The 25478-nt window shown below is 41.8% G+C and overlaps 1 protein-coding gene across 12 annotated transcripts in view; it reads left to right on the top strand.

The window, feature by feature from the left end:
• The window catches only part of JARID2 (jumonji and AT-rich interaction domain containing 2), a 211354-nt gene that overhangs the window by 176961 nt on the left and 8915 nt on the right, over nt 1-25478 (top strand). For all 12 annotated transcript variants that reach the window (XM_068182904.1, XM_068181278.1, XM_068179713.1 and 9 more), the window contains exons 7-14: nt 6720-7737; nt 11702-12204; nt 17196-17288; nt 17725-17843; nt 17976-18046; nt 18886-19000; nt 22273-22378; nt 23147-23329. In XM_068182904.1, coding sequence (XP_068039005.1) covers nt 6720-7737; nt 11702-12204; nt 17196-17288; nt 17725-17843; nt 17976-18046; nt 18886-19000; nt 22273-22378; nt 23147-23329 — 2208 coding nt within the window. The remainder of the gene's footprint in view (nt 1-6719; nt 7738-11701; nt 12205-17195; nt 17289-17724; nt 17844-17975; nt 18047-18885; nt 19001-22272; nt 22379-23146; nt 23330-25478) is intronic.

Here is a 25478-nt window from a genome sequence, read left to right as displayed (position 1 = left end):
GCTCTTGCTGAGGAAATCTTTACTGCTGTGTGTTTCAGTGGTGGTTTAAGTTCTCCTGAAATGCCTCCACCAACTTTGTATTACATTCTAAATCAGATTTGAGACCCTGAAGGCTATTTACAGTGTGTCTGTACCTCTGTAAGACTTCAATTCTTTATTCCACCATAGCAGTTTGCACTTATCTAAGCATCAGTGTGAATGTCTGCCTTCTTTTGCATCCTTTTGGATTTCTTTTTTGTGATTACCAGTATCTTATGGTACTTGCTGTGACATGCTCTGTCATAAGCTCATGGTGTTGAACAAATTTCCCAAAATTAAAGAATGCAGTTCTTAATTCTTTTAACCTAATGGAACGCCTGTGTGAAATGCTTTAAAGTTGTATCATGAGAGTTTGGTTGGTTAAAACTTTTGTGAAAGTCAACTGCTGCCACTTCTGAAAGTAGTTTTGAAAGAAAAAGAGAAGGATAGAAAAATTTTGTCCACAATCCAAGTGGTATTGGTATTGCTTCGTAGAGTGTTAAATGTTTTTGATTGTGCGACACACAATAGAGAAAAATTTAAAGCCATGCAGTACAACCAGCAATCACACTACATGGACACATCAGCAAGGGTGGTCCCCAGGCTTCAGAAAATTGGGGGTGGGAGGGGGTGGTTTAAATCAAGATGGATGTGTGTTTTCTCTTTTTTTTTTCTTCCTAAGAAACTGGTAGGCACCTAAATTTTCTTCTGCAACCCTCAGTAGCATAAGTACTTTGTTACGAATCTTAATGAAAAGATGACTCTTGCTAATTAAATGTGGATTATATGTTTTGCCTGACACAAAGCCTTAGTTTTGTACAGGACCCTAGACTTAGTAGTTATGGGACATTGCTAAATTTCTTGCTGTTGTCCTGAGTCTTTGACTTGTTCAGTATTTTCCAAAAGGAGATTTTTCTCCCAGGATGCCAGCCACATGTTCTTCTTTCTTCCACTATATTTTTGCTCCTTGATCACTGCATTTGCATGGTTTATTTTTGTGTGGGTTTTTTTGGTTTTGTTTTTGTTAAGTCTTACAGAAAATAAAGACAGAACACTAGAAATTACCAGAGATTTTCTTTTTTCCCTCTCTTTTTCTTTTGTTTTGTTTTTCTTTTTCTGGTGTGTCCTTGCACTTGTCACAGGTTCCTTATCTCTTTTGCTTTCTCCTTTGCCATCTTCCAGTGTGTTCCTACTTCAGAGGACTGTGAGCAAAGGAAATGTAGTTCTATGGGGCCCTCTCTTGGCCTAATAGCGTATTCTACCTCTGCACAACTCATAAGCACAGAACTATTTTTATGAATGAATTCAAGATCAGTCACATAACTTTGATTTATCTGGGGCCAAAACTGTTGTCAGTGCTGCTAATGTTGCTCTTATCACTGTGGTTGCTATCTAGCAGGTTGGGGTTTTTTGTGTATGGTTTTGGAGGCTGAATCCTAGGTGCTATGCAGAGGTGTGTATGCAGACCAGTTCAAATCTAACAAACCAATTGCTGCAAGACAGTGCTGGTCCCAGGTTTTTTAAATAAAGACAAGAAAATTTAAAATTTATCATGCCATGTTTTACTGCAGGGCAAGTGTTCAGTAAAGAAGAGTCATCTGAAGATGATTATATGTCAGCAAAACTAGGAACATAGCTGAAAAGCAAAGATGAGATTATTCATATCCCTAGTTTCACCTTTGGCTCAAGACTTTGGATCATGTACGGCTAATGTCAGTCACTTTATTCCTACTAGGTGACACACCTAGTGGATGAATGAAAGACTGTGGATGTTGTCCCCCTGGACTTCAGTAAAGCCTTTGACACCACCACCCACACAATTCTCCCAGAGAAACAGGCTGCTCAAGGCTTGGATGGGTGTTAGCTAGGTTAAAAACTGTCTGGATGGCTGGGCCCAGAGAGTGGTGGTGAATGGAGTTACATCCAGTTGGCAGCATGGAACCCATGGTGTTCCCCAGGGCTCAGTGTTGGGGCCAGTCCTGTTTAACATCTTCACCTATGACCTGGGCAAGGGGATTGAGGACACCTTCAGTCAGTTCACACACAACACCATCAGGAGCAGGAGTATTGATCTGCTGAGGGTAGAAGAGCTCTGCAGAGGGATCTGGAGAGGCAGGAAAGCTGCCCAGGAGGAAAAAGACCTGGGGTTGCTAGTTGACAGTGGCTTAACAACAGCCAGCAGTGCCCAGGTGGCCCAATGGCCAGTGGCATCACGGCCTGTATCGGCAACAGTGTGGCCAGCAGGAGCAGGGCAGTGACTGTCCCCCTGTACTCAGCACTGGTGAGGCCACATGTATCGAATACTGGGTTCGGTTTTGCGACCCTCACCACAAAACATTGAGGGGCTGGGGCGTGTCCAGAGAGGGGGAGTGGAGCTGGGGAAGGGTCTGGAGCACAAGTCTGATGAGGAGCAGCTGAGGGAACTGGGGCTGTTGAACCTGGAGAAAATGGAGTTCAGGGGTGACCATATCGCATTCTACAAATGCCTGAAAGGAGGGTTGTAGCCAGGTGGGGATCAACCTCTTCCTCTCGATGACAAGAAATAGGACCAGAGAAAATTGCCTCAAGTTGCACCAAGGTAGATTTAGACTGGGTATTAGGATAAATTTCTTTGCTGAAAATGGCAGGGGTCAGGTATGAGAACGGCCTGCCCAGGGAAGTGATTGACTCACCATACCTGGAGGTATTTAAGAGACCTCTTGGTGTGGCACTTAAGGACATGATTTAGTGGTAGACTTGGCAGTGCTGGATTAATGGTTAGACTCCATTATAAGTTTGAATAAAAATTTGAAATATTGTGCTTACCATCTAGGATTGGAGGTTCTGTCTTAAAGCTGATGGTGCTCATGACATGTTTTGCTTTGAATAGAAGCTGTGAGGATATTTGCCTTTTTCCCATGAGCACTTTACTGTGTTCTGTTCTCAGCCCCTGTGTTACAAGTGTCACAAGCCCTTGCTGCAGGAGTGCCCCAGGTGGCCCTTCAGACTTCTGGTCACAACTTCCTCAGAAAAAATCATCAGCAGGCTGGAGTGACAAGTTGCCTCCATGCAGCCAGTTACTGCTCACACTGAGGTTTTGTCTTGATTATACCTCACAGCACAGTAATACAGCTCTAGCCTCCTGAAATCTTCTGAAAACCTCCTGTAGAGGAGACTCCACAATGTTCCTTGACAGCTTCTTTCCGTGTTTTCCTTTTCTACTAATGAGCAAGTTTTCCTAGTTGTGCCTCAGATCATTGTAGACATTTAACGAGATTTTTTTCCTCCTGATTTTCCCAGTGAACACAGAGAGAGCATTTACTGTCTCTTTTCAGAGGAGCTCCTTCTGCATCAGATACCTGTTACAGAGTTGTCCCATAGTGATCTCTTTCAGAGTAAGACCAGCTCTCTTGGCATTTCAGCAACAGTCTTATTTTCCAAATGTCTGAGCACTTTGTGTGCTTTTAGACTTGCTCCTCTATCTAAATTTTTCTCAGTGTGGCCTCAGTGCTGGGTCCAGCTCTCCTTAGGAAAGCCTGTGCTCCTACTCTTTGCTTTCAACATCCTTAATAATAGGTCTCAGAAAGTGATTTGTGCACTTTGTATTGCCTTTGCATTTTGCAGCTCACTGCAGTCCCCAAATGTTATTCTTCCCCTACGTGTATGTGATTTGTGCCTCCTAAATATAGCACCTCCTCTTATTGTAGAAATGTTCTGAAATAGGTTCTTCAAGAGTGCCTTTGACTTTGATCTTGTCCTGTGAGTGATTACAGCCTCTTCCTTCCAGGTGTGTTTCACTGTTTTACAATCATGAAAATACTCGGTAGAACCAAGGCAAAGCCAAGTCCCTGCAAAAATACACATGAAGTGCCCCTCCCAGGACAACAGTAAACTATAACAATGAAAACTTTTCTTGAGGATGACTTTATTTAGTCCCTTGTGATGCCACTTTAGAGTAATTACGTCTGGGATGTGTCTCAGGAGTTTGATGTAATATCCCAGGGGACAGTGACCGGAATCCTGCTGCAGCAGAGGTGCTTCTTTACCTGCTCAGCCAGGTGACTGTCAGAAGATGAATAAATTTGATTGATTTGCTATTTTGGCAAAAAAACTGAGTAGATTTTGTTGTTTTGTTTTTAACATTACCTTGTAATAATTTGTGTGGTTGCAAATGAACTGTTTGATGATTTGTTCCAGAATTATTCTAGGATTGGAAATTAGGTAGGCTCTCTGGTCTGCCCCCAGCATATTTCCAGGAGCCATGCACTAAGTCATTCACGTACCTTCTACCTTACTGGGGTTGCTATCCTACCCTTTTTGCTGAATGGATTATGTTCTGTACCTGATAAATATTCAGTCAGTGGCACTTCTGGTGAAGGTTAATGCAAAAGAAGCAGGAACACTTTAGTCAGGCTATTTGTTCTCCTTCCTTGTGTGCTGCTTTATCTCTTCCATTGTTTGTTATCTTGTATTTTTAAGGTATTTATAATTTTTTTCTGTTTTAGTTTCTTGCTAACTGAAGTTTCTTTAGCTCCTTGGCCTTTCTGATTTTAATATGTGCCTTTTCTTTTCCTATATAGTTGCCCTTAGTCACATAATTGTAACATAATTGTGTTACCACTTTTTACTGTGATCATTTTCTAATTTTCCAGTCATTAGAGAACTTTGTGAACAGCCATAATGGCATGTGCTTTATGCCTTTCCTTTGAGTGGAAATTGCTTCAGTTTGGATTTTTTCAGGTGGATTTTTCTTTGCTTTTGTTTTGTTTCTGGGAGCTTTTTGTTATTTTTTTTAAGTCTGCTGTCCTTTCTCTACTGTTATCACATCTTAGAGATAAAAACCCATTTCATGATCACTGTCACCTAGATTACCTTCCCCTTCCAGTTCTCAATCAATTCTTCTTTATTAGTCTAGGTGAAATCTGTAATCAATGTTCCTAGCTATTTGTAAATCCAGGGATGTTCAACGCTTGTTGTGACTGCTGCAGGCAAGAGGTAGTGTCTCAGCAGCTCTTTACCCATGTCTGTTATGCAGCATGAAAAAGTGTTGTAAAAGTTAAATCCAGGCCTGCATTTCAAATATGGAGTACTGCTTAAATTTCTAGGGAAATGGGTAAATGTATTTCTGTTTGCAAGTGTTTGCTTTCCAGACGATACCTCATACATCTTTGAAAAGCTCAAGGTAAAACCTCATGTCATCAGTTAACTGGATTTTCCTTAAGTGTTTCTACCTTTGCAAGCACAGAAAGGACAAGAATATGGATGATTTTTAAAAGATCATTACTCCTGCTCCAGTTTCTGGAGTACAGAGAAGAAAATGTGCATAAACACACTCACAAACACACATGTGTATGTGTGTGTTTGCAGAATCCTCAGGTTCCAGTTCCCCTTCCACAAGTCACTCCTTTCAAAACCATAGCACAGTATTTTCAGCTTCTATTTGGTCCCTATTTTCTATCATCCTTATTATATAAGAGACTGCAGTTTTTGCATTTATTTGAGAGAAGCTCCCATATTTATTGATTTGGCAAGGATTTCAAAATCCCACAGGAGAAAGTATTAACACTCTGCAGGAAACGGTTTTACTCACCTGAGTGCTGATCAGGGGTGATTGTACCGTATGCTTTCACTTCAAGCACTTTTATCAATGTTTCTGGCTTCTGGATGTGTTTTTCTGTGCTGACAGTTATTTAAGGAGGCAAGGAGTCAGTGTTTAAAGTTTTGTAAATGCTGAAATTTGTTTGAGTTTTGAACTTCGTTTTATTAGTAGTGTGGTTTAGCTTTGGCAGTGCTGAGCTGTCTCAATTCCCTTTGTAAATGGGGATTGCTTTTGATCCTTAACGCATCTTGTAGTTAAAATACAAATTCTAGTCTCATAACTGGGTTTAAATGTCTAACAGAAAGCAGCAGAGTCCAGCAATTCTAAGCTGCATTGACACAATATGATCTAATAGAATACGTGTCAGCAACATTGCCCAGATACCAAACTTTAAAAAAAATCCATTGGACTACTGTATACATTTTTTTATTTAAAAATAGCAACTTCAGCAACAGCATGCTGCCCAAGATTTAATATGTATGACAGACTGGATCCTTCATGGCCATGCTGATCTATGGGGTGCATAATGTGTTCCACATCTCTTTTTATATGTATGCATGAATAGAAGGTAAATTGATTTGAATCTCAGTGTGTTTTTTGCAAATGTGCAGATGCTAGTTAGAGTAGATAATATATGATGCCTATTTTGTCTGCTAAGAAGTGGTGAAATGTGTGTGCATGTAAAGAAAGTTGGGTGGGGGGGGAGAGAGAGAGTTTTGAGGGACAGAAAAAGAAGTAATGAAGGTATTTGTTTGTAAATCAGACTGTCTGTGTTTTGTAATCCCATAACAGTTTTCTGGTAGATAAGGATGGGGTAATGCAAGCAAGTGACCTCACCCTTCCTAATGTCAGGGGCTTTGTACCCTCTGAAAGCAAGACTGGGGGCTTTCTGGTAAATTTAAAAAAAAAAAAAAAATTATTTGATTATTATCAGTGCCTAGTCCCTTCTCTTGCCTGTGTAAACCATTATATGAAGATTGTATGATGAGGCCAGGAGTCAGGACTGCAGAATATGGTTGTCCAGCAAATGGGAAACTGGGGCTGAGTGGTCACATTATTAATTTACTTTTCTGTTTTGTGCTTCCTTCCTTCTCCTCCTCCTACAACACTTCTGGCATTTCAGGTTTCTAAAGTCAACGGGGTCGCTCGAATGTCATCTCCGAGTGCAAATGCAGCCAGTGCCAAAAAGATGAGAGAAGTCAGACCTTCACCGTCCAAAACTGTGAAGTACACTGCAACAGTGACAAAGGGAACTGTCACATACACCAAAGCCAAGAAAGAACTGGTCAAGGAAACCAAACTAAATCACCACAAACCCAGTTCACCTGTCAACCACACAATCTCAGGGAAAATAGAAAGTAGCAATGCAAAAACCCGCAAACAGGTGCTATCCCTTGGAGCATCCAAGTCTAACAATACCGCTGTTAATGGTGTAAAAGTCAATGGCAAGTTGAACCAAAAGACATGCACTAAGGAGGTGGGGAGACAGTTAAGGGAGGGGCTGCGCAACTCGAAGAGGAGGCTGGAAGAGACGAATCACATAGACAAAATACAGTCGCCCACCAAGAGAATGAAAGGGGCCGTCAACTTGGCAGAAGCTGTCAGCAAAAAGGCAGCAGTAGAAAAGCCTTTGCTGAATGGACATCTTAGAAAGGAAGTGCCAGAGAAGAGTTTGGAAAGAAATAGGCCGAAAAGAGCCACTGCTGGAAAGAGTACGCCAGGGAAACAAGCACATGGCAAAACTGAAAATGCCTCCTGTGAAAATCGTTCTACCTCTCAAGCGGAGTCCTTGCACAAGCCACAAGACTCAATGGGAAAGCACGAAAAGGGCAGTAGTAAGTCTGGGTGGGGGATGCTGGGGGAGATTCCCATCCTTAGGCCCTCCACCAAGGAATTTCATGACCCACTGATATACATTGAGTCAGTCCGAGCTCAGGTAGAGAAGTATGGGATGTGCAGGGTGATTCCTCCTCCAGACTGGAGACCTGAGTGCAAGCTAAACGATGAAATGCGGTTTGTGACACAGATTCAGCACATACACAAGCTAGGCAGGCGCTGGGGACCCAACGTGCAACGGCTGGCCTGTATCAAGAAGCACCTCAAATCTCAGGGCATTACCATGGATGAACTCCCACTCATAGGTAAGGGCTGTGATTCCTTGGCTTTTGGCCGCTGCTTGTAAGTGTCCATATATGACTTTATGCTCTGTTTGCCTTTATGCTTAACCAAACCCCTGTTCAGTTAACACTGCAGAGCTCTGAGTCTCTCTTTTTCCATTGCCAGGCACAATGCAGGTAGGTTGTCAGGGAGCTTTCCAGGTCAACTTTATATCGCCATTTTCATCCCTGTTTGACCCAGGGGAAAAAGAAACCACTCCGTGGGACCTTGGTCTGCAGATTTCAGAATCTTCTTCTTTCCCTGCTGTTTATTTATGTGGGTAGTATGACTGTGTATAGCGATAGCCTTGTTTTAAAAGGTTGTTTCAGTATATTTTTCAGACCTTTCCAAAGATGTTGTCCTAACAGGTTGCAATGCTGCCAGGCTTTAATACATTTTTTCTCCCCGCCTCTTCCTTTAAAAACATTTAACCAAAGGGGAAAGAAAATATCTCAGAACTGACTTGTGTTTGGGTACTCAGACACTTAAAATCACAAATTTGCAGTGACCTGCTGACATTTAACAACCATTAAGTGTCAAGAATAGGCAGTAAAACGTAGTTGATTGCAAAATGCAAGTTTCATTATTTCTCCCAGCAGGTGTCTGCCAGGGCTAATGCCTGAGTGAGAATCACTTATTTAACAGAATTCTTGGTTTATGGTCTGCTGTCAGATATGACACGTGACAAAAATGTGACAATAGTTTGTAAAAACATGACAACAGCAGCATACAAATGAACTATTGGATGAGCTACCTCCATCTCTACTGCCTTTGCAGACGCTGCATTGTAAAAAACCTGTGGTTTTAATTTTTGTAAGTTCTTCCCTTTGTTTTTGAGGTGTTTTGAGATACAAGCTAACACGACCTGCATGTTGCAACTCAAGGCTAGAGTTTTGCCTTTGAGGCATTATCCGACCCGAGGCAGCTTTCAGCACTGGTTGGATTAAAGGACACACTTTTCTGTTTAAGCTATTCACAACACTTCCTTCCCCCGCCTCCTCCTTTTTAAACTTCGTTTTATATCACATATGGTAAGTGAGGGAAAATGCATAAAAGCATACAAAATGATTGCAGACTTTGCAGTGAGCTGATGCAGGGCACAGCAGAGAAATAGCAGAATTTCAAGAAGGAGGAACGATGGGTTAGCACTTTGTTGCAATAGCCATGCAAAAACGTTCAAGGAAATCTGAAAATTAAAATCACTCAAGCAGCAATAAATGAACATTTTGTATGCCTAATGTATGCAATGGTTGTATGCTAATGGAAAAGAATAATGAATTACATTTACATTGGCAAGAGAGGGGAGAAAATGTGCAAGACAGCTCGATTAACGCTCCTGGAACAATGTTAACTTTTTAATGAAATACCTTAACTCGGCATTAAGATGGCATTACTGTTAATTATTTGTATTATTTAAGCTTGAAGAGCCTAATGAATAGGCAAGGATTTTATTCTGCTGGGTGCCATATAACCAGAGCAAGCAGTGGTCTCTTACAAATTTGCATCCTATGTATCCTTTCTGCAGTTAATTTCCTACCTATCCTGTGTTTAAAATCAAAAACAAAATGGAGAAAAGCTGGAGATCATCATTGCACAAAGAGGAAAAATCTGTTGGTTCTATCAGGAAGCATATAAAATAATCTGTGGTGATAAATGCACGCTTATTTAAGTAGACATGCATACCTAGCCCTTCTCTCCAGGCCAAATCACATTTCCATGGAAGTAAGCGAGACTTTTGCCAATGACTTGTGTAGTGCCAGCATTTGGTATTAAATGCATACCTGAAGAATTAAAATTTTCTTTTTTAAAATGAGCTTGCTCACTAAGCAATTTAAAAGTATTCCTAACTTAGGGAAATTAAGGCAATTAAAAATAAATAAAGTTAAGCACTGCTTCTGCATAACGTGCCAAATTTCCTATTTAACCCATTTTGCTATAGGTGCTTTTAAAGAACTCCTTGTTCTTGTTGTTTTTGTTGGGTTTTTCCCTTCTTTTTTTTTTTTTTTTCCTTCAGTCTTTTAGGGAGAGTTTAAGCAGCAAGCATAGGTCAATCCTGGTAAACATCAGTCTGAGATATAAATGCTTCCAAAAGTTATGACTGTGTGAAATGGAATTATAATTGAGAGCATTTTGCAAACCTTAGCTGTAGGCTCTGGTTGAATGAAGTGCTACTTGAACTCTAATATTGCAGAGTGATTATGAGTGATCATTCCATGATGCAGGAGAAAATTGAATTTTCAACAGTGCTGAAACTAGGATCTTAAACTGAGCATGTGATGGAGAAAACATATAATGGTAAATCTGGGCCACACTTCTTTCCAAGTTTGGGAGTATGTTACCCAACTTTATGCAGATTACCAAATCTGTTGGCAAGGAAAACCATCTCCTGAGTTACACCTTCAGCTTATTTGTGGCCTGCACATAGAAACCAGTGACCAAAAATGTAACAGAAACCATCTTGATAGTTACGTTTATATTATGTTATATATGGAAGATTAAAGAGGAAAGAAAGAAAACTTTCCAAACTAATTTTGTTTTTTCTCCCAATGGTGTTTACTTTTTCTCAGCTTCAAGACATTTTTAAAATCTCCCCCACCCTTTTCCCAAATGTACTAAATAGGATAAATCTGTTACCTTGTGGTCCTGCCTCCACCCATATCATATTCTACTCAAAGCCTTATGCTTGGTTTTGTCTGCAGCCAAATACCTTTGTCTTGTGTTGTGTGGGCCGTATAAATGCAGCACAGGGTGGTTTGAAAAAAGTAACACAGCAAGATGATATGAGTTAAGATGATGTAGCTGTGCATCCTACAGTAAATATTTACAATAATGCTGCTTCTTGCCCTCCTCTGTTGCAGTAGCATTTCTGAGTGCTCTGAAATGGTTATGGCATGATGATTCTTTACTCTTCTCAAAGACAAAGGCAAAGGGGAGACAGTGTGGCGGCAGAGATGTTGACGCTGGTTTCCTATTAATTCTCTTTCTTTTCTTGAACAGCGCCCTGTTGAATTCTAGGTGGTCTTTGGGCTGTTTCTTCGCTCTTTCCACTGATGATTTATTTCTGTGCTTTCAGAGTATCTATGATGTTTCTTTTATTGTTCCTCATCCATTTGGCTGCTTTTTTTATGCTGCAGTTTGGTTTTTTTTTTTGTTTTGTGTTTTTTTTTTTTTTTTTTTTTTTTTTTTTTGACTGGGGTGTGAAATGTGCTAGTCATCTTAAAACATACAAAACCAGAATGGAGTATAAAATATGGATAGCCTCAGACTGGAAGAATAATGTGTCTGGAACTTTTTATGCAGTTGCAGGCTCCAACCCCAAACAACCTCTTGCCTCCTTTTGGTTTTTATATGGATTTTATTACTTGTAGTGAAATTAATATTGTGCTCCTTTTAAATACTGCATTCAAGGTGTTGTGCAGATATTAGATAATTATTTCACCTCCAGAAAGGATAGATACTTGTCTTTCTGATGACCAATACCCCAGCTTGACACTGGTTTTGTTTATTCCTGGTATGAAACAGATGTGGGTCTGGTGGTGGGTGAGGGTGTGTGGGCTTTTATAGAGATGGGCAACCCTCATCTGCCCAGCCACTGTGTAATGAGCAGGGCACAGATGCATGTCAAGGAGATAGCTTGGGGTGCTCTGAGAAAAGAAGAGCATGAAACTCAAGAAGGAGAGCAAACTGAATCGTAGGGAAGGCTGCTGCCAGTGGCAGAATACGGCCTGTGAATGACTTAAGCTGGCAAAAGAGTGGTGTGTGCCTCTCTTTAGCAGGAGGCGTACAAGAGAGGGACATTGCTGCTCTGGTGCCCAGGTGCCTGGAGCTGTCACGTCCCCTGTGTGCCCAGCTTGGTAGCACATTTGACATGAGCTGCCCACAGCTAATCTAATCTACTCCTGTGTTTCCTTTTCACTTCCTCTGCTGCCTGGCACATGTGGACCCCAGGAGGCTGCGAGCTCGACCTGGCCTGCTTCGTCCAGCTGATCAACGAGATGGGGGGGATGCAGCAAGTGACTGACCTCAAGAAATGGAACAAGCTGGCAGACATGCTGCGCATCCCCAAAACTGCACAGGACAGGCTGGCCAAGCTACAAGAAGCCTATTGCCAGTACTTGCTCTCCTATGACTCCCTCTCCCCTGAGGAGCACAAGAAACTGGAGAAGGAGGTCTTGCTGGAAAAGGAAATCTTGGAGAAGAGGAAAGGACCTTTGGAGGGACATTCAGAGAATGCCTACAAGTTCCATTCCTTGCCCCGGTTTGAGCCCAAAAATGGACTCATCAATGGTGTGGTTCACAAAAATGGCTTCCGCAACAAGTTAAAAGAGGTCGATGTCCCACTGAAGACGGGCAGGCGGCGGCTCTTTGCTCAGGAAAAGGAGACCACGAAGGAGGACGAGGAAGATGAGGAGGAGGGAGTTCTTAGCGACTTACACAAGTGTATATACAAGGTAATGAGGCTGGCTCTGCCCAGTCTCTTCTGTAGAGCCAGTGATGCTGTTGTGTGGGTGGTGTCTGGGTGCACACCCAGCTGGCTGAGGGGAGCTGATGGGTTGCAGTGGCATCCCTGAGGCAGCAGTTGTCATGGTTCTCATGGCCAGGCAGTCTGGTGGCTATGTCCTGATATGCCATATGCCTGGTTCTTGCAGGATGTCTGGAAAAGCTGGGAGGCATTATTGTCATAACAAGATGCACTGGGCTCTGCCCCCTTTAATCTCCTTGCGAGAGGCTCCCTGAATACCTCTGCCCAATTATCCTTGCAGACACAGATTTTATTTTCATTTTCTAGTGACATTTAAAGCAATGTTCTGCTTTCTCATTCCTGCTTCTTGCAAATCTCTTGTTGAGTGAAGTAGTGCTGCACATCAAAACGAACATCACTAGAAATACTACTGCATTTAGAAAGGGCAAATTGAAATGCAGACAATATTTTCATCCACAATGCCAGACTTTGCTCAGCACTAACAGTCACATATCAAGTACATCCATTTACAAAGGAATGCTGACTCTTTCACTGTATTTTATTTGGCAGTCTCCTGCTCTGGAGCAGGACTTGGCACTGCAGCTCACAGTGCAATTTTGAGTTGAGTTGAATGGCGTAGCCGCACTCTGAGAGAAATACAGCCTTGAGTGTCCGTGCCCAGTAAAGAAATATGCTGTTCTTCCCCTTCCAATCTCACTTCCATCACCAGGAAATGAAGCCAGATATCCCAAAATGACTTATTGTTAAGCTATTTAAGGACTGCGTGAGCTCACAACTTGGGCTTTAAAAGCTTGTTTCAGTTTTATTTTGCAGCCTGTTATGATTTGTCAGCCCAAACATTCTTTTTACTGGGGACTCTGGCCTCAATCCCACCTTTGAATAGCAATCTCTTTGCCATGCTGCCCTTGGAGAGAAGCTTATCTAATGACAGCATTGTGAATTTGTGAATAGTGAAGTGGCATTTCTGTGCTTAATATCCTGTGCTTAATGATGGTTAAATGAAAAACTTGATAAACCTTACCCTGACTGCTGCATGAACAACCTCAAACTTAGTGGGGGAATGCCTTTTTCTTTTTTCCAGTGCAAGTCCCACTTTAAAGTTCAGTAGATACAAACTCACTTAAAAAGCAAGACTGAGATTTGTAAGAACTATCCCAATTGGATTTAGGAAGTAAAAAAAAGCAAGCATGCAAAGTGCTTGCTCTGTCTGAGTCTGACAATACCAGGTAGAAATACTTCTGTCCTGAGCACAGAGGCTGTTAGAGAGAAGCATCACTGTGCCCATGGGCTGGGGCTCTCCCCACCCACCAAAGCAGCTGCAGCGCATGGAGCCACTCAGAGAATGGCTTGGGTTGTCCACTGTGGTACCTGCAGCTGGGGCTTGCCTGTTTTGATCCCATCCCACATTCTCTGTAGTGCTGGGGGCTGCTGTCACAGACGATGGACTGGGGAGAAGGTGGGGGAAGAAAATCTCTGGTGGATTACTGGAGACATCACTGCTGTGGAGTGCCCTGTGGGATACCTGGTCAGCCTGAGTGCAGAGAGAGGAATGAAACTTGATTTTCACAGCACTCAGGGTGAAGCCCTGTAGGAGGAATGGTACACTAGTACTGGTTATGTCACTTAGAGCAAGCCTCAAGACACAGAAATTAGGCATCAAGCTTGATGCACCAGGGTAGTCCACAAGATGTAAAATTGCTGTAGTTCATCACTAGGCTTTAAAAGACTGAGGGAATGTGGTGCTGGCATCAGTTGTAAGCAGAGAGTGCTTTGTGGCATTTAATGAAACAAGGCTTTTAATCCCGTGTGTGTGGATGGGGGAGGGTTCTCTACCTAATAACATGTTCCTGAGAAAATTTGAATTTCATGAACAGAACCTGCCCTTATATTACAATTTCCACATATGATGGGATTGTAATGGTTTCTTTTTAAAGCACATTGCTAATTCTAATTAAACACGAGAAACACACATAAAACAAACAAAAAAACCCACAACAAACCCATGTCTGTGAAAAATGCCCAGATCAATATCTTGAGGGCTGGAGGGAGCACATCATAATCATATGGCTGTAGTCCAGTTTGGGCCACAAAGTCTGTTCTTCAGACTATGAAGAGGCCATACATTTAGGATTTCTCACAAGTCAGCACATGCTTGAGCTGTTTTTAGCATGAGACATCCAGTCTTCCAGGAGCAGTTACCACCATATCACATGTCAGGATTAGAGTAAATCTCCTTTGTGCTAGGCTGACTTTCTTCCAGGACTCCCAAATTATTTTCAGTGTCTCTCCTTCCCAGGCTGTGAGGCCTGCTGTGCTTTTAAGCATGTGCTGCAGGCTGCTGTGCTTGCTTGCTTTACTCCTAAATAAGTGGTTTTTCTACCTGTCCATTAAAATGTTGTAATTTCTAAGTGTGTGAAGTAAACTGCTCACATCAAAGCAGGATCTGATACAAGATTTTTCACACTTCTTTCCCCAGTTTTAGCTCTGAAAATATTTTAAAAATCTTTACTGGTGCTGACTGAAAGCAGCATTTGTTTCCATACAGAACAAACTGAAGGCATATTAGTAGACTCATTAGAGGGACACACAGAAGAAATCACAATGCAAGTTTTGCCAGCCCTTCCATAAAAAGTCATGGAAATCCTGTGCTGAGCTCTCTTCACCCAGAGACCTGGCATTTTCATACTCCACTTAATAGGAGCTCCTCCTTTACACCTGTGGCTATTGTGAGATCTCTGGTTTCAGCTCATATTTATGTTTGCTTTAATCTCTTTACCATTCATAGCTTTGCAGTGTCCTTCTCTCTGCCTTCCCTCCAGGCTTGGTGGTGGTGGTGATGCTCCCCCTGGGTTGGCCCCTGCATCAGATGTGAGAAGAATCAGGGGAGGAAATAGGAATCTCTTTTCTTAAACCTTCCTTTATTCTTGTCACAGCAACAAAGACTCTGCTTTGTAGCTTGAAGCTCCTAGGACAGTTGTGAAACTGCTGAGATACTTTTCAGGGTGTTGGAAGGGGTATTTTGCTCCCCTGCAATTAATTTTGTGTTCTGCTCCATTAAAGCATTTAAAATTATTTTCTGTGTTGTCATCAGAAAATGTTACAAGATTCCTCAGATCAAAGAAAACAACCAAACAGCACAGACAACCCTCAGCCATTTAATTTGTTCTACAGCTTTTAGGAGACTAAAAAGACACCAAGTTCTTGGCAGAGGAAGAAATGGTTATATGCAATTTTAAAGGGTGAAACTGTTCCAGTTTTCCACTTTCTTTTTTCTTGCTTGCTATATACTTCTACTTTATTTCTTGTCTATTTGAAAAATGGAAAGACATGGCTAATCTTGGAATATGAGGCCTTAATTTTGTTTTTCTCAGTAAGATGAGAGGAAGAGGCAAGTGACTGAGAGGAGGCAGCTGCTGCAGTGTTGGGTTTGCCCCCGGTGGCGGCTGTGCCCGAGCACGGTGACTTGGTGCGGGCCCTGCGCTTTACGAGAGGTTTTGTTGTAAAAGGCTGCCACAATAAACCATTCACGAGGGCAATAAAAGATGAAGGAAATTGCTTATTGGATCGCAGAGAATCCAGCTCTGAAGTTTATGGGAATCAGAGTGCCCCAGGCCCTGGGCATTTCACAAACTTTTTTTGCTAAAGCTAATTATGCAGCATTCAATTCAAAAAGTGACAATGTTACAACCATATGAGCACAGTGATAGACTTGGCCTGTGGGGGAAAGCAGCTTTTATAGTTCTTTCTAGTTTACTCTTGGACATCGTTATTAAATAAATTAAACACAAGAAAAGGCTGAGGTGGTTTGGCAGATCTGTTTCATAACTGAAAAACTAGAAAGGTAGCAGTCCAAATAAAACTCATTTATGTAGAGTTTTTAAGTGTCTGGTTGCTCAGATGAGCAGTCTGGGGGCACAGTGGGAAGGAGCAGTGGATCTGGTGAGGGAGCAAAGACGTTTTGTACTCCCCATTTGCAGGGTGCTGCTGGTCTCTGCCTGCAGCAGCGCCCTCAGCCCTCATGTTGTGCCTGCCAGTTCTTGTGGCATGCAGCTTCCCAGCGTCCTCCTTCTGCCCTGGAGCAGAGGAGGCAACAGAGGTGTTCCTGTCCGGGTACATCACAATGTCAGGGCTGAAGGGAACATGTGGGTTCTCATGCTCTTGCCTCCAAAGCCATCAGACAATGCTTCCCAGAGCTTCTGGTGGGTGTAGGTATGCAGGAAAGCAGGTGCCTAGAAACTTTGGGTTAACTCAAGCAGAAAACCAAGTCAGAGCCTTTTCTTGTACAGCTCCTGCAGCAGTGCCAAGAATGAAAGCACTTATTCAGCAATTTTACTGTGTTTTCCTTTTCCTAACTTTGTAATAACAGGTCTTGGTTCCTTCACATTTGAAATGCTTTTATTGAATTGAGCATAACTAGTTTTTGAAAGCAAGTCATTACAGTAATCCTGGCAAACTCTGCTTTTTGTGACACTCTTCCACCATATACAATATTTGATGCTGAGCATTTCTGTGAATTTTCTAAGTCTTTTTTCACCTGCTCCTTGTACATAAAGAGCCTGGCCGTGTGGTCCCTGGATAATGTATTGGATAATGTAAATTACTGTGTATTACTGGATAATGTAAATTTTGACTGGCTGCCTACTGGATTCGTTGCAACCTGTCATAGGAAGCTGGGCCATGTCCATCCTCAGTATTTATCAGACATCGAGTGTTGTGCTGGACAAAGCAGTGTTCCTTCTGGGAACATTCAGTTGCCTTTTCTCATGGTGGGTTTGGGAAGTTCATGTGATTGAATTTCTGTATCTTCTGAGGTATTTTCTCATGCCTCTTCCGGAGACTTCATTCTCTTTCCCTCTGTTGACACCTGGGATTGAGCCTGTAAGGAAAAGAGTGAGGACCTGGAGGAATGTAAGCGTGTTTTTTCATTTTCACTTTTAATTTTATTTAATTTTTCCACAGGGTAGGTCTGTTTCTTTAACAACCTTCTACCGAACAGCAAGAAACATCATGAACATGTGCTTTACAAAGGAGCCTACAGTAGCTGAAGTAGAGGTGAGGCCAGCACAAGGGGTGGTAAAAGTTTTTGTTTCAGGGCACTGAGTATGGGGATTCAGGATAGTTGATTTTCGAGCATTTCTCTAAAGAGTTTAAGGCTGTCTAGTTTAGAATTTTTTAGAAATGGTCAAATAGACACAGTGCTGATTCTTCCTTTTTAAAATTTATGAACATTTTTAATGAAGGTATTGATGAACTGAGGAAGAGAAAGAATTCTTAATCTGACATGTGCTGAAATACAAAAAACAAGAGAATCTAAATTTTGCCTGCCTTATTGTGACTTTCGATTATTTATATTCTTATTTTTAAGCAATATTTTATGTTGAATTACACTGAGGTCATGAAAGCCTTGTAAATTTCTGAGGTTTATATTTTACTGAGAGATACCTTGTTCAGCGAATTTAAAATGCATTACTGCTTTCTCTTACCACAGCAAGAATACTGGCGGATAGTGGAACAGAAAGATTGCCATGTAGCAGTGCATTGTGGAAAAGTAGATACCAACACCCATGGGAGTGGTTTTCCTGTGGGAAAATCTGAACCATTTTCAAGGTAAGATCCCCAAATCTATCCTCCTTGTTGCCTCACTCCTGAGCAGAGCCCAGCAGGGCAGCTTGGCACTGGGAGTGTTGGTACTGGCAGTGTGCACTGACTGTGTCTGCCTCTGTGTCACCCCGTAAACAGGCATGGGTGGAACCTCACAGTCCTTCCTAATAATACAGGATCCATCCTGCGACATCTTGGTGCTGTGCCTGGTAAGCAAGTCCCTCCTCTGTGTTTTCAGCCAGTGTCAGTGTCCTCTCAACATGGTGCTGTGGGCACCAAATGCTTCTCCCTCTTCCTGGTCCCCCTGTTCCCCAGATGACCGGGCAGACGTGCAGTTATATGTAGCAGGTGCTATTTAAAGGGGTGAAGGCAGCTGTGCACATAAAGGATTAATGAACAGTTGAGACCCTATTCCTGGGAGGAACCAGTTGTACCTGCAGTATCCCTTGCTGTTCTTGCCAGGCTGTCAGTGTTCTTGTGTGTCAGGACAGAGCTGTGCTACTTCCACACTTGCAAAATGTAGTCTGTAGCACTGGGAAAAGCAGCATGCACATTTTCTAAACGAATTGACACAAACTCTCCAGCTGCCTATACACCATTGCAGTTTAGTGGTAAGAAGCATTGGAAGCACAGTGGAATCTCCTGTTAAGATCAGGTGTGGACCCTGAAGAAACCAGCTGGGGAGCAGAATACCTGTTGAAAAGTTACATGTATGCTTGACAACATGAAGTGACCTCCTCTGATCAATGGCAGTGAACTTAAATTACGGGTATTTGTAAATTCTCCTAAGAATAAAAGTTTTATACACATACTAGAAAACAAACATGTTCAAGGGCACTGCAGTTGGCTGGTAGATATTTTCTTAGTGGAAAATGCTGAATTCGTTAAATTACTCCCTGGGAATTATTTAGTCTGATAGGAAGACTTAGAACTTCAAGGGTCAGCTAACAAGGAGAATAAGATTTTTTATTTAAATGCCCTCTCAAACTGTCTTTTACTGAACAAACTGAAGCTACTCAAAACTCATTTTTCAATCTCTTTGTTTTAGGAGTGACAATTCCTTGGCTAAATATTGGCATGGTCTTTTCTACCTCATGCTGGTCTCGAGACCAAAATCACCTTCCATACATTGACTACTTACATACTGGTGCTGATTGCATTTGGTAGGTATTCCCGTGGTTTTTCTTCACTTTCCCTGCAGTGGCTGCCTGTAGGCTGGTGTTAGTAGCAAATTGTGTAGTACCTTTGCATGAGGGAATTTCACCTAGAGGGTCCGGTGTGTGTGTGTGTTGGGGGGGTTTCCAGTTTTAATGGGAAAATGTGGTACAAACTTAGGAGATGAAAACTTCTTTCCTGGAAGAAAAGTTTCACTTGGTTTTCCATGGTCTATTCTGGTGTCCCCATGCTGGCAGTGGCATCACGGACTGCTCTTTATGTACATGCAAAGTGTGTTCTCACACATTTGTCAGATGCTGCTGATGTCAGGGGTGCTGATCCAGCTGTCACTGGGAAAGCACATGGCCCAACAAAAAGCATTTTGAGATCTGAAGAAAACCATTAAAGCAGGATCTCTTCTCTCCCTAAATGTGTTAAGTTGAAGAGATGTTCTGTATGTGATCCTTTCAAGGGGCAAAGGTGTAACTGGTGGATTATGCTGCAGACCTGGGAGTTTGTCAGTTTCTGTCATGGGCATTTCATGACTCTTCTCCCTGTACTGTGAATCAGGAATCTGTAATCTTTTATAATAGTATACTGTCAGGACAGATCACTGAGCAAACGACGTTGTCCTCAACCTTAGATGAGTCCGTTTCTCTCTAAAACATTAATCTAGTCTTAAATGACAGTAAATTCCAAACAGAAGGTATTCAAGAATTCCCTAATTAAGTTCTGAGGCCACTCTTCATGCTGTGTGTCAAAACATGTGACTCTTGGGACTGAACAAGCTTGCATGCAGACAGCTCAAATTTTAGGAAAGACTACTGTTCCTGTTTTTCAAATCCAAGAAGAATTAAAGTAAAGAAGCCATTTGCTTTATCTTGATGGACTTATACAGATGATTACATAGCTTAAGGCATCTTTGTGATGATAGCCTTGATGAAACAGGCAGAGTAGGCAGGAATAACTCATAGGAAGGAAGTGAAACTCCTCTGTCTGTTGAAGCTATTCTTCAGCAAGGCTGGCTGCCAGCCTGAAGTGTCAGGCGAGTATTCATTAGCTCATTACAACTTTTAATAGTGCAATAAAGCACCCAACTGTGTTGGGAGAAGATGAATTTAATATCTGCGGGTCTGGCGCAGAGTAGTCCTGATAGCGTTGCCTTCAGTCACTGCTTTGGGGGGAACAAAGTGGCCAGTGGGCTCCAAACATCTCCTTCCTCTTGCCAAGTCCCTCCACAACTCAGAAATCTTCTTCTCCAAGGACAGATCCCTGTGCTACTCAAACTACTTCACTTACCTGCAGATTGTACAGCTCACTCTCTGATCTCTCAGGTTTTACCTCTTGGAGATTAGACAGGGGAGAACTCAATTTGCATGCAGGGCAGAGGTCAGTGACCTAACCTTTTTATTCTGGAGGGATCCTCAGTGCCCATTAAAAAAGAGAGAAGGAAATCCTCTTCTGCCAAGACATTCAGAAGTCTACACTGGCTGCTCACTTCCCATTTTTATAGGTACATCAGGAATTGCAGATGACTGCAATTGCAGCATACACCAGTTGCAAAGGATCTCATTCCCCTCTATGCCCCAGGTACTCAGTTCCATGCTGCCCTTCCTCTTCACACAACCTTCACTTGCATTTTCCTGTTCCTGTCTTGTGAGGGACTGTGTGCTTGAATCTTCTGTCTGTTCCAGCCACATTTTCTGACTCTGAAAGAGAAGAGTGGGTTCTGGCATGATCTGGGTTCAAAATTAAAATATTTTCATCCCTGTAACTAGAGTGATACACCACACCTGGGGAGCTGTACTGAAGCTGTCACTGTTAGCAACAAAGTATTTGAGACATGGCATACTTTTAAAATTGCTGTTCGGACTTGATCCTTACTTGATCCAAGATTAGGTTCTACTTCACCTCTCTATAACCCTGGGAGTTCTTAGCAAGGTCCTGACCATTGTTAATATATATGTAAGGAGTTGGTCTTTGTACAGTTGGGCAACCAGCTCAATAAAACTCTTACTGTTGCTGCAATTAGCCACAGCAGATAATGTCATGTCTTCTGCCTCTTGGCTTGAAGATGAACAAACACAAATCAAAGTCATCATCAGTAGAGTGAACGGTGAGGAGGTGTTCAGATCATAGGAAGTGCAGCTTCCTACAGACTCTTTAGTCAGGCTAACCCTGTGCGGTGCACATGGAGTTAGTTCATGTTATTAGCAAGTACTCTGACAAGGTGTGTAAGGCCAGCAGAACACTTAATGAAGTTGCTGGAGAGATCAGATGAATGTAAGACTGTACCAGTTCCCCAAAATCTTTCCAGCTTCATTGTCTTATTCCAAGTTTGGAAAAATGCCTCTGTGTGTGTTTCTGGTGTGGGGGCAAATGGACTCCAGGTTGAGGTCTCATTGCCTAAAGAGAAAGGGTAAGTCATAGTAAAGCTGGAGATGCTTTTGACTTGCCTGAGCATCACCCCTCGGATAGGCTGCAGGCAAGAGCAGTGACCAGTTGTCACCCTATCGCCTCCCTGCATCCAGAAAAACAGCAGTTCTCTGGATGCATGGCTCTAAGACTCGAAGACTGCTGTGTTACTTCTTGTCATTCTGCTGAGGGGGGAGCAGTGCTGGCAGTGAGCACAAGAAGACTGCTGCTTCCTTGGCTTCTAAGGAGAGGAGGATGTGCAACTTGGCAGATTCCCAGCAGAGTTTGAAACCTCTCCTGCCACTTTGGCTGCTCTTAGTCAGGTCTTTTGTTGCAAGGGAGAGGAGGGATGTGGGATTTGCTAAGTAAGCAAGGCAAGAAAATCTTAAACAACTTCATGCACTAAGAGTAGAGGAAATTTGTGATTTCTTGACTGTTACAAACAGAAAATGTTACTAAATGTGAATATCCTTTGGTTGATAATAAGTACAGTCTTTTATGGTAAAGATAACAACATATATTGGTGCTCACAAGATGCAAGCTTTTGCCCATATTAGCTGCTTTGGTGCTGTTAAAATGACCATCAATCTATTGCTGGTTTCTCTCCTCTGACTCTACAGAGGACTGAGTTTTTACATTTCTGTTCTGGGGATTTTGTGTCTTCTGATACTTACTGAACATGATCAGACTGAGTCTGAATAAACAACTTCCCTCAGTGTTTTACCAAAAGAACTGTGTTTGACACCCTGTGTTGAATTTCTTTCTTCTAATCAATGTGCTGGTCTGAATTGTCTCTTACTGTGTAGCTGTGGACCGTTATTTACTCCACAGTAAATCTTTCTCTTTTGCTCTGACAAAACAACAGGTATTGCATTCCTGCTGCAGAGGAGAACAAACTTGATGATGTGGTACATACCCTGCTGCAAGCCAATGGCACTCCAGGGCTGGAAATGCTTGAAAGTAATGTCATGGTAGGTTAACACTGGGAGATGTTCCCATTTGAGAATCTTAGGCTAATCAGGAGGCTGGTTGGTTGGGGATTTATTCTGGTTTTGTTTTACACTGCAGCAGGGGCTACTTTCTGTGTGCAGTGTTTACCCACACGGTATTTTTCTAACAAGGCTGTTATTATGTATTAATGTAAAAACAAACGTCTAAGTGCAATAAATGTCCATTTTTAATACTGTCTATAGTGTATTTAGCCTCACAAAGGGTGTGGGATTTAATCACTTCATCTGCCATGACTGACATTTTGATGCCAGCATGGATAGGAGAAATCTAATAATTAAGTATTTTTGCCTCCTTTGTTTATCTTTTGGATAACAATTTATTTTTAGTGCATTTAAGTACAAATTGGGGACCGCATAACAAAACACCCTCCCTTGGCTACTCACGTTAACATCTCACAGCAGTGCAGTAGCACAATGGATTTAATGCCAAGTTGGAAAAGATCAGATGGAAAGCTGAACGATCCGCATTGCTTTCTGTAGGAGCAGACCATGTTCTGTCCTTGGGCACGTGGGAGTTTAAACTGTTGGTCTGAGGAGAGGCATTTCTGCAATTGTCATTCCAAACGCTGAGTTTCGGCACGTGCAGAATGGGAGAGGGAAAGCTACCGGAGCGGAGCTGTTTGCAGAGCCCAGCTTTGCTCCACGAGCAGGAGCGTGTGGCAGCACCCAGCCAGGAAGAAAGTTCCCACTGACTGCTTTTCTCTTTTTTTTTTTCCTCTTTCTTTCCAGATCTCCCCAGAGGTCTTGTGTAAGGAGGGGATCAGGGTGCACCGTACTGTACAGCAAAGCGGGCAGTTTGTTGTCTGTTTTCCTGGATCCTTTGTGTCCAAAGTATGTTGTGGCTATAGTGTTTCCGAATCGGTGCACTTTGCTACCACCCAGTGGACAAGTATGGGCTTTAAAACAGCCAAGGTAAGTTGAGAAAAGGAGTTAAACTGGATTCACAGCCCTGCCATCTATAAGAACAGCAGACATTCCAGGATTGGTAGCATTATGAGAGTAGTGCTACTACGTCTGTTTTTCTGGACTAATAAAGAAACAAAAGAAAGGATAAAATTCTGCAAAGCATAAGATGATCCAGTGTTGTCAGAAAAGTGACTGAGTTGTTAACTGACAGTTAAAGACTTGTGTATATATAAAAAAATTCAGAAGATTGTTGTGCCTGCAGACCGGTTTGCAAGGAAGCTTTTCAAAAATCCCTTCAGAGTTAATGATTATACATTGTATTATGCTTACTAATTTTTATTTTTAGGTGATGTTTTCTAGAACCCTTAGAATCTCAGGTGCAAATATCTGAATAACTGTGCTTGTTAGCTCCTATGGTAGGCAGAGTCAGTTAATACTCACAGCTGTATTGCTTGTTTTTCTCTGCCCCTTCATTCAGGAAAAGCTGTTGATCAGGGCAGTTTCAGTTTTAATTGACTTGAAAATCCTTAGGTTCACTGACCAGTCCATCCAATACTAGATGTAAATAAATAACCTTCCCATTCCCTTCTCACACAACTGACCAAGGCAGGTTGCCTGCAGAAACAGGTGTTTTGTCCAGTCATCATTATTCTGGCTACATTTCTGTGTTCTTGGACAAAGAATATACATCACTAATTGTGTTCCTAACCTTCTGAAATACACTCTGGGTTACAGATACTATTTTGGTAGTGTTTTATAGCTAAGCCACTAGTAAACTGTCCTTTACAGCTTCAGACCAAGTTACTAAGTAATTAACTATAATATGTCCACAGTTAGGGATTGCTTCTTTAGGGTAAATGGAATTCTTCCAGCCTGGTTATACTAACTGTATATTATCTTAGTTTGAAATAAAATGTTATTTTATTACATATTTATTTTGGGGGAAGGTGGGAATTGTGTATATCTATAAGTAAGGCATAAGAATCCTGAGCTAACCTTTCCTGTCTGAACGTACATGATTATATTAACTCCATGTGCTGTATTTATCTCTCTACTGAACACTTGTTTGATATCGTGAAAATGCTACTCCTGTAAGAGACAGAAATCACTATGCAGTAATTAAACAGCTCTTGGTGCCTCAAATTTTGAAGAACAGTTTCTTTTGATTAATTTTTAAGAGCTTTGCACTGGGTAAATATAAGATGGCTGAAAATCCAGCAGATTACAGTCTGTGATAACCTACCTTGGAAATTGAAGTCACAGCTCTCACAAACTTTACAAGAACCACAGATAACTTTTGAAACATCTACTGTGTTGTTCTTTTATTTTTTTTCCCTTCCCTTTCTGTCCTCAAACTCTTATGTTCTTAATTCCCTTTAATTTCGGAAATTATTCTTTGGTTCCTCCACTTTGCTAAGGCACGTTGCCATCTTTGCCACAATGCTGGCCAGGATTGTGCTTTCCAGAGGTGGTGAGACGTTGTGTGTAATGGGCGAGATTCCCCCTCTGGACTGTTAAATGAACTCTCTGATAAACAACTGTACCTTCTGTCTGTTCGTTCTCCACAGCAATACTGACAGTTTTTAGCATTTGATAAATTAACTTTGTTTTCATCCTGTGATACTGTGACCTGATTTTTTTATAGTGACACTCTTTATATTACTCTTTATATTACTAAAATGATGTTGTTTCATTTCTGTATTGAATGACTGCTCAATCTCCTTTAATACATGCAACAATGAAATTCTGCATCAGAAATTGCATTGATTTCAGTCTTACAAGCACTTTAGAAAAATTGTTGGAATAAAAGTGTTAATATAAACACCTGTGTAAAGGGACAGTCAGGTTTAAACTAGACCATATTTGGAACAAGGTTGCTGGTTTTAAAAAGCACCCTAAGAGCTCTTGAAATTTTAAGGTAAGGATAAGAAGAAGATTTAGAGTTGTGGTGGAAGAGTGTGTGTTTGTAGTGGCAAAGGGATAACTCCATAGCTTCAAATAAGGCATTGGGCAAAGTCAGTGAAACTCATTTAGGAAACCTAAGTATAGAATGTTGGACTAAATAAAGGCACTCTGGGTTAGAGGTTTGGAAATAAGAGGGAATGTCTGGTTTTAAAGGAGGGCTTTGGTGCTAGGGCCTACTAGAAATTAGGTG

The sequence above is a fragment of the Anomalospiza imberbis genome, chromosome 1 (genome assembly GCF_031753505.1).
Source record: "Anomalospiza imberbis isolate Cuckoo-Finch-1a 21T00152 chromosome 1, ASM3175350v1, whole genome shotgun sequence".
Lineage (NCBI taxonomy): Eukaryota > Metazoa > Chordata > Aves > Passeriformes > Viduidae > Anomalospiza > Anomalospiza imberbis.
The sequence above is the reverse complement of the archived record's forward strand: the minus strand, read 5'-3'. Positions and strand labels throughout refer to the sequence as shown.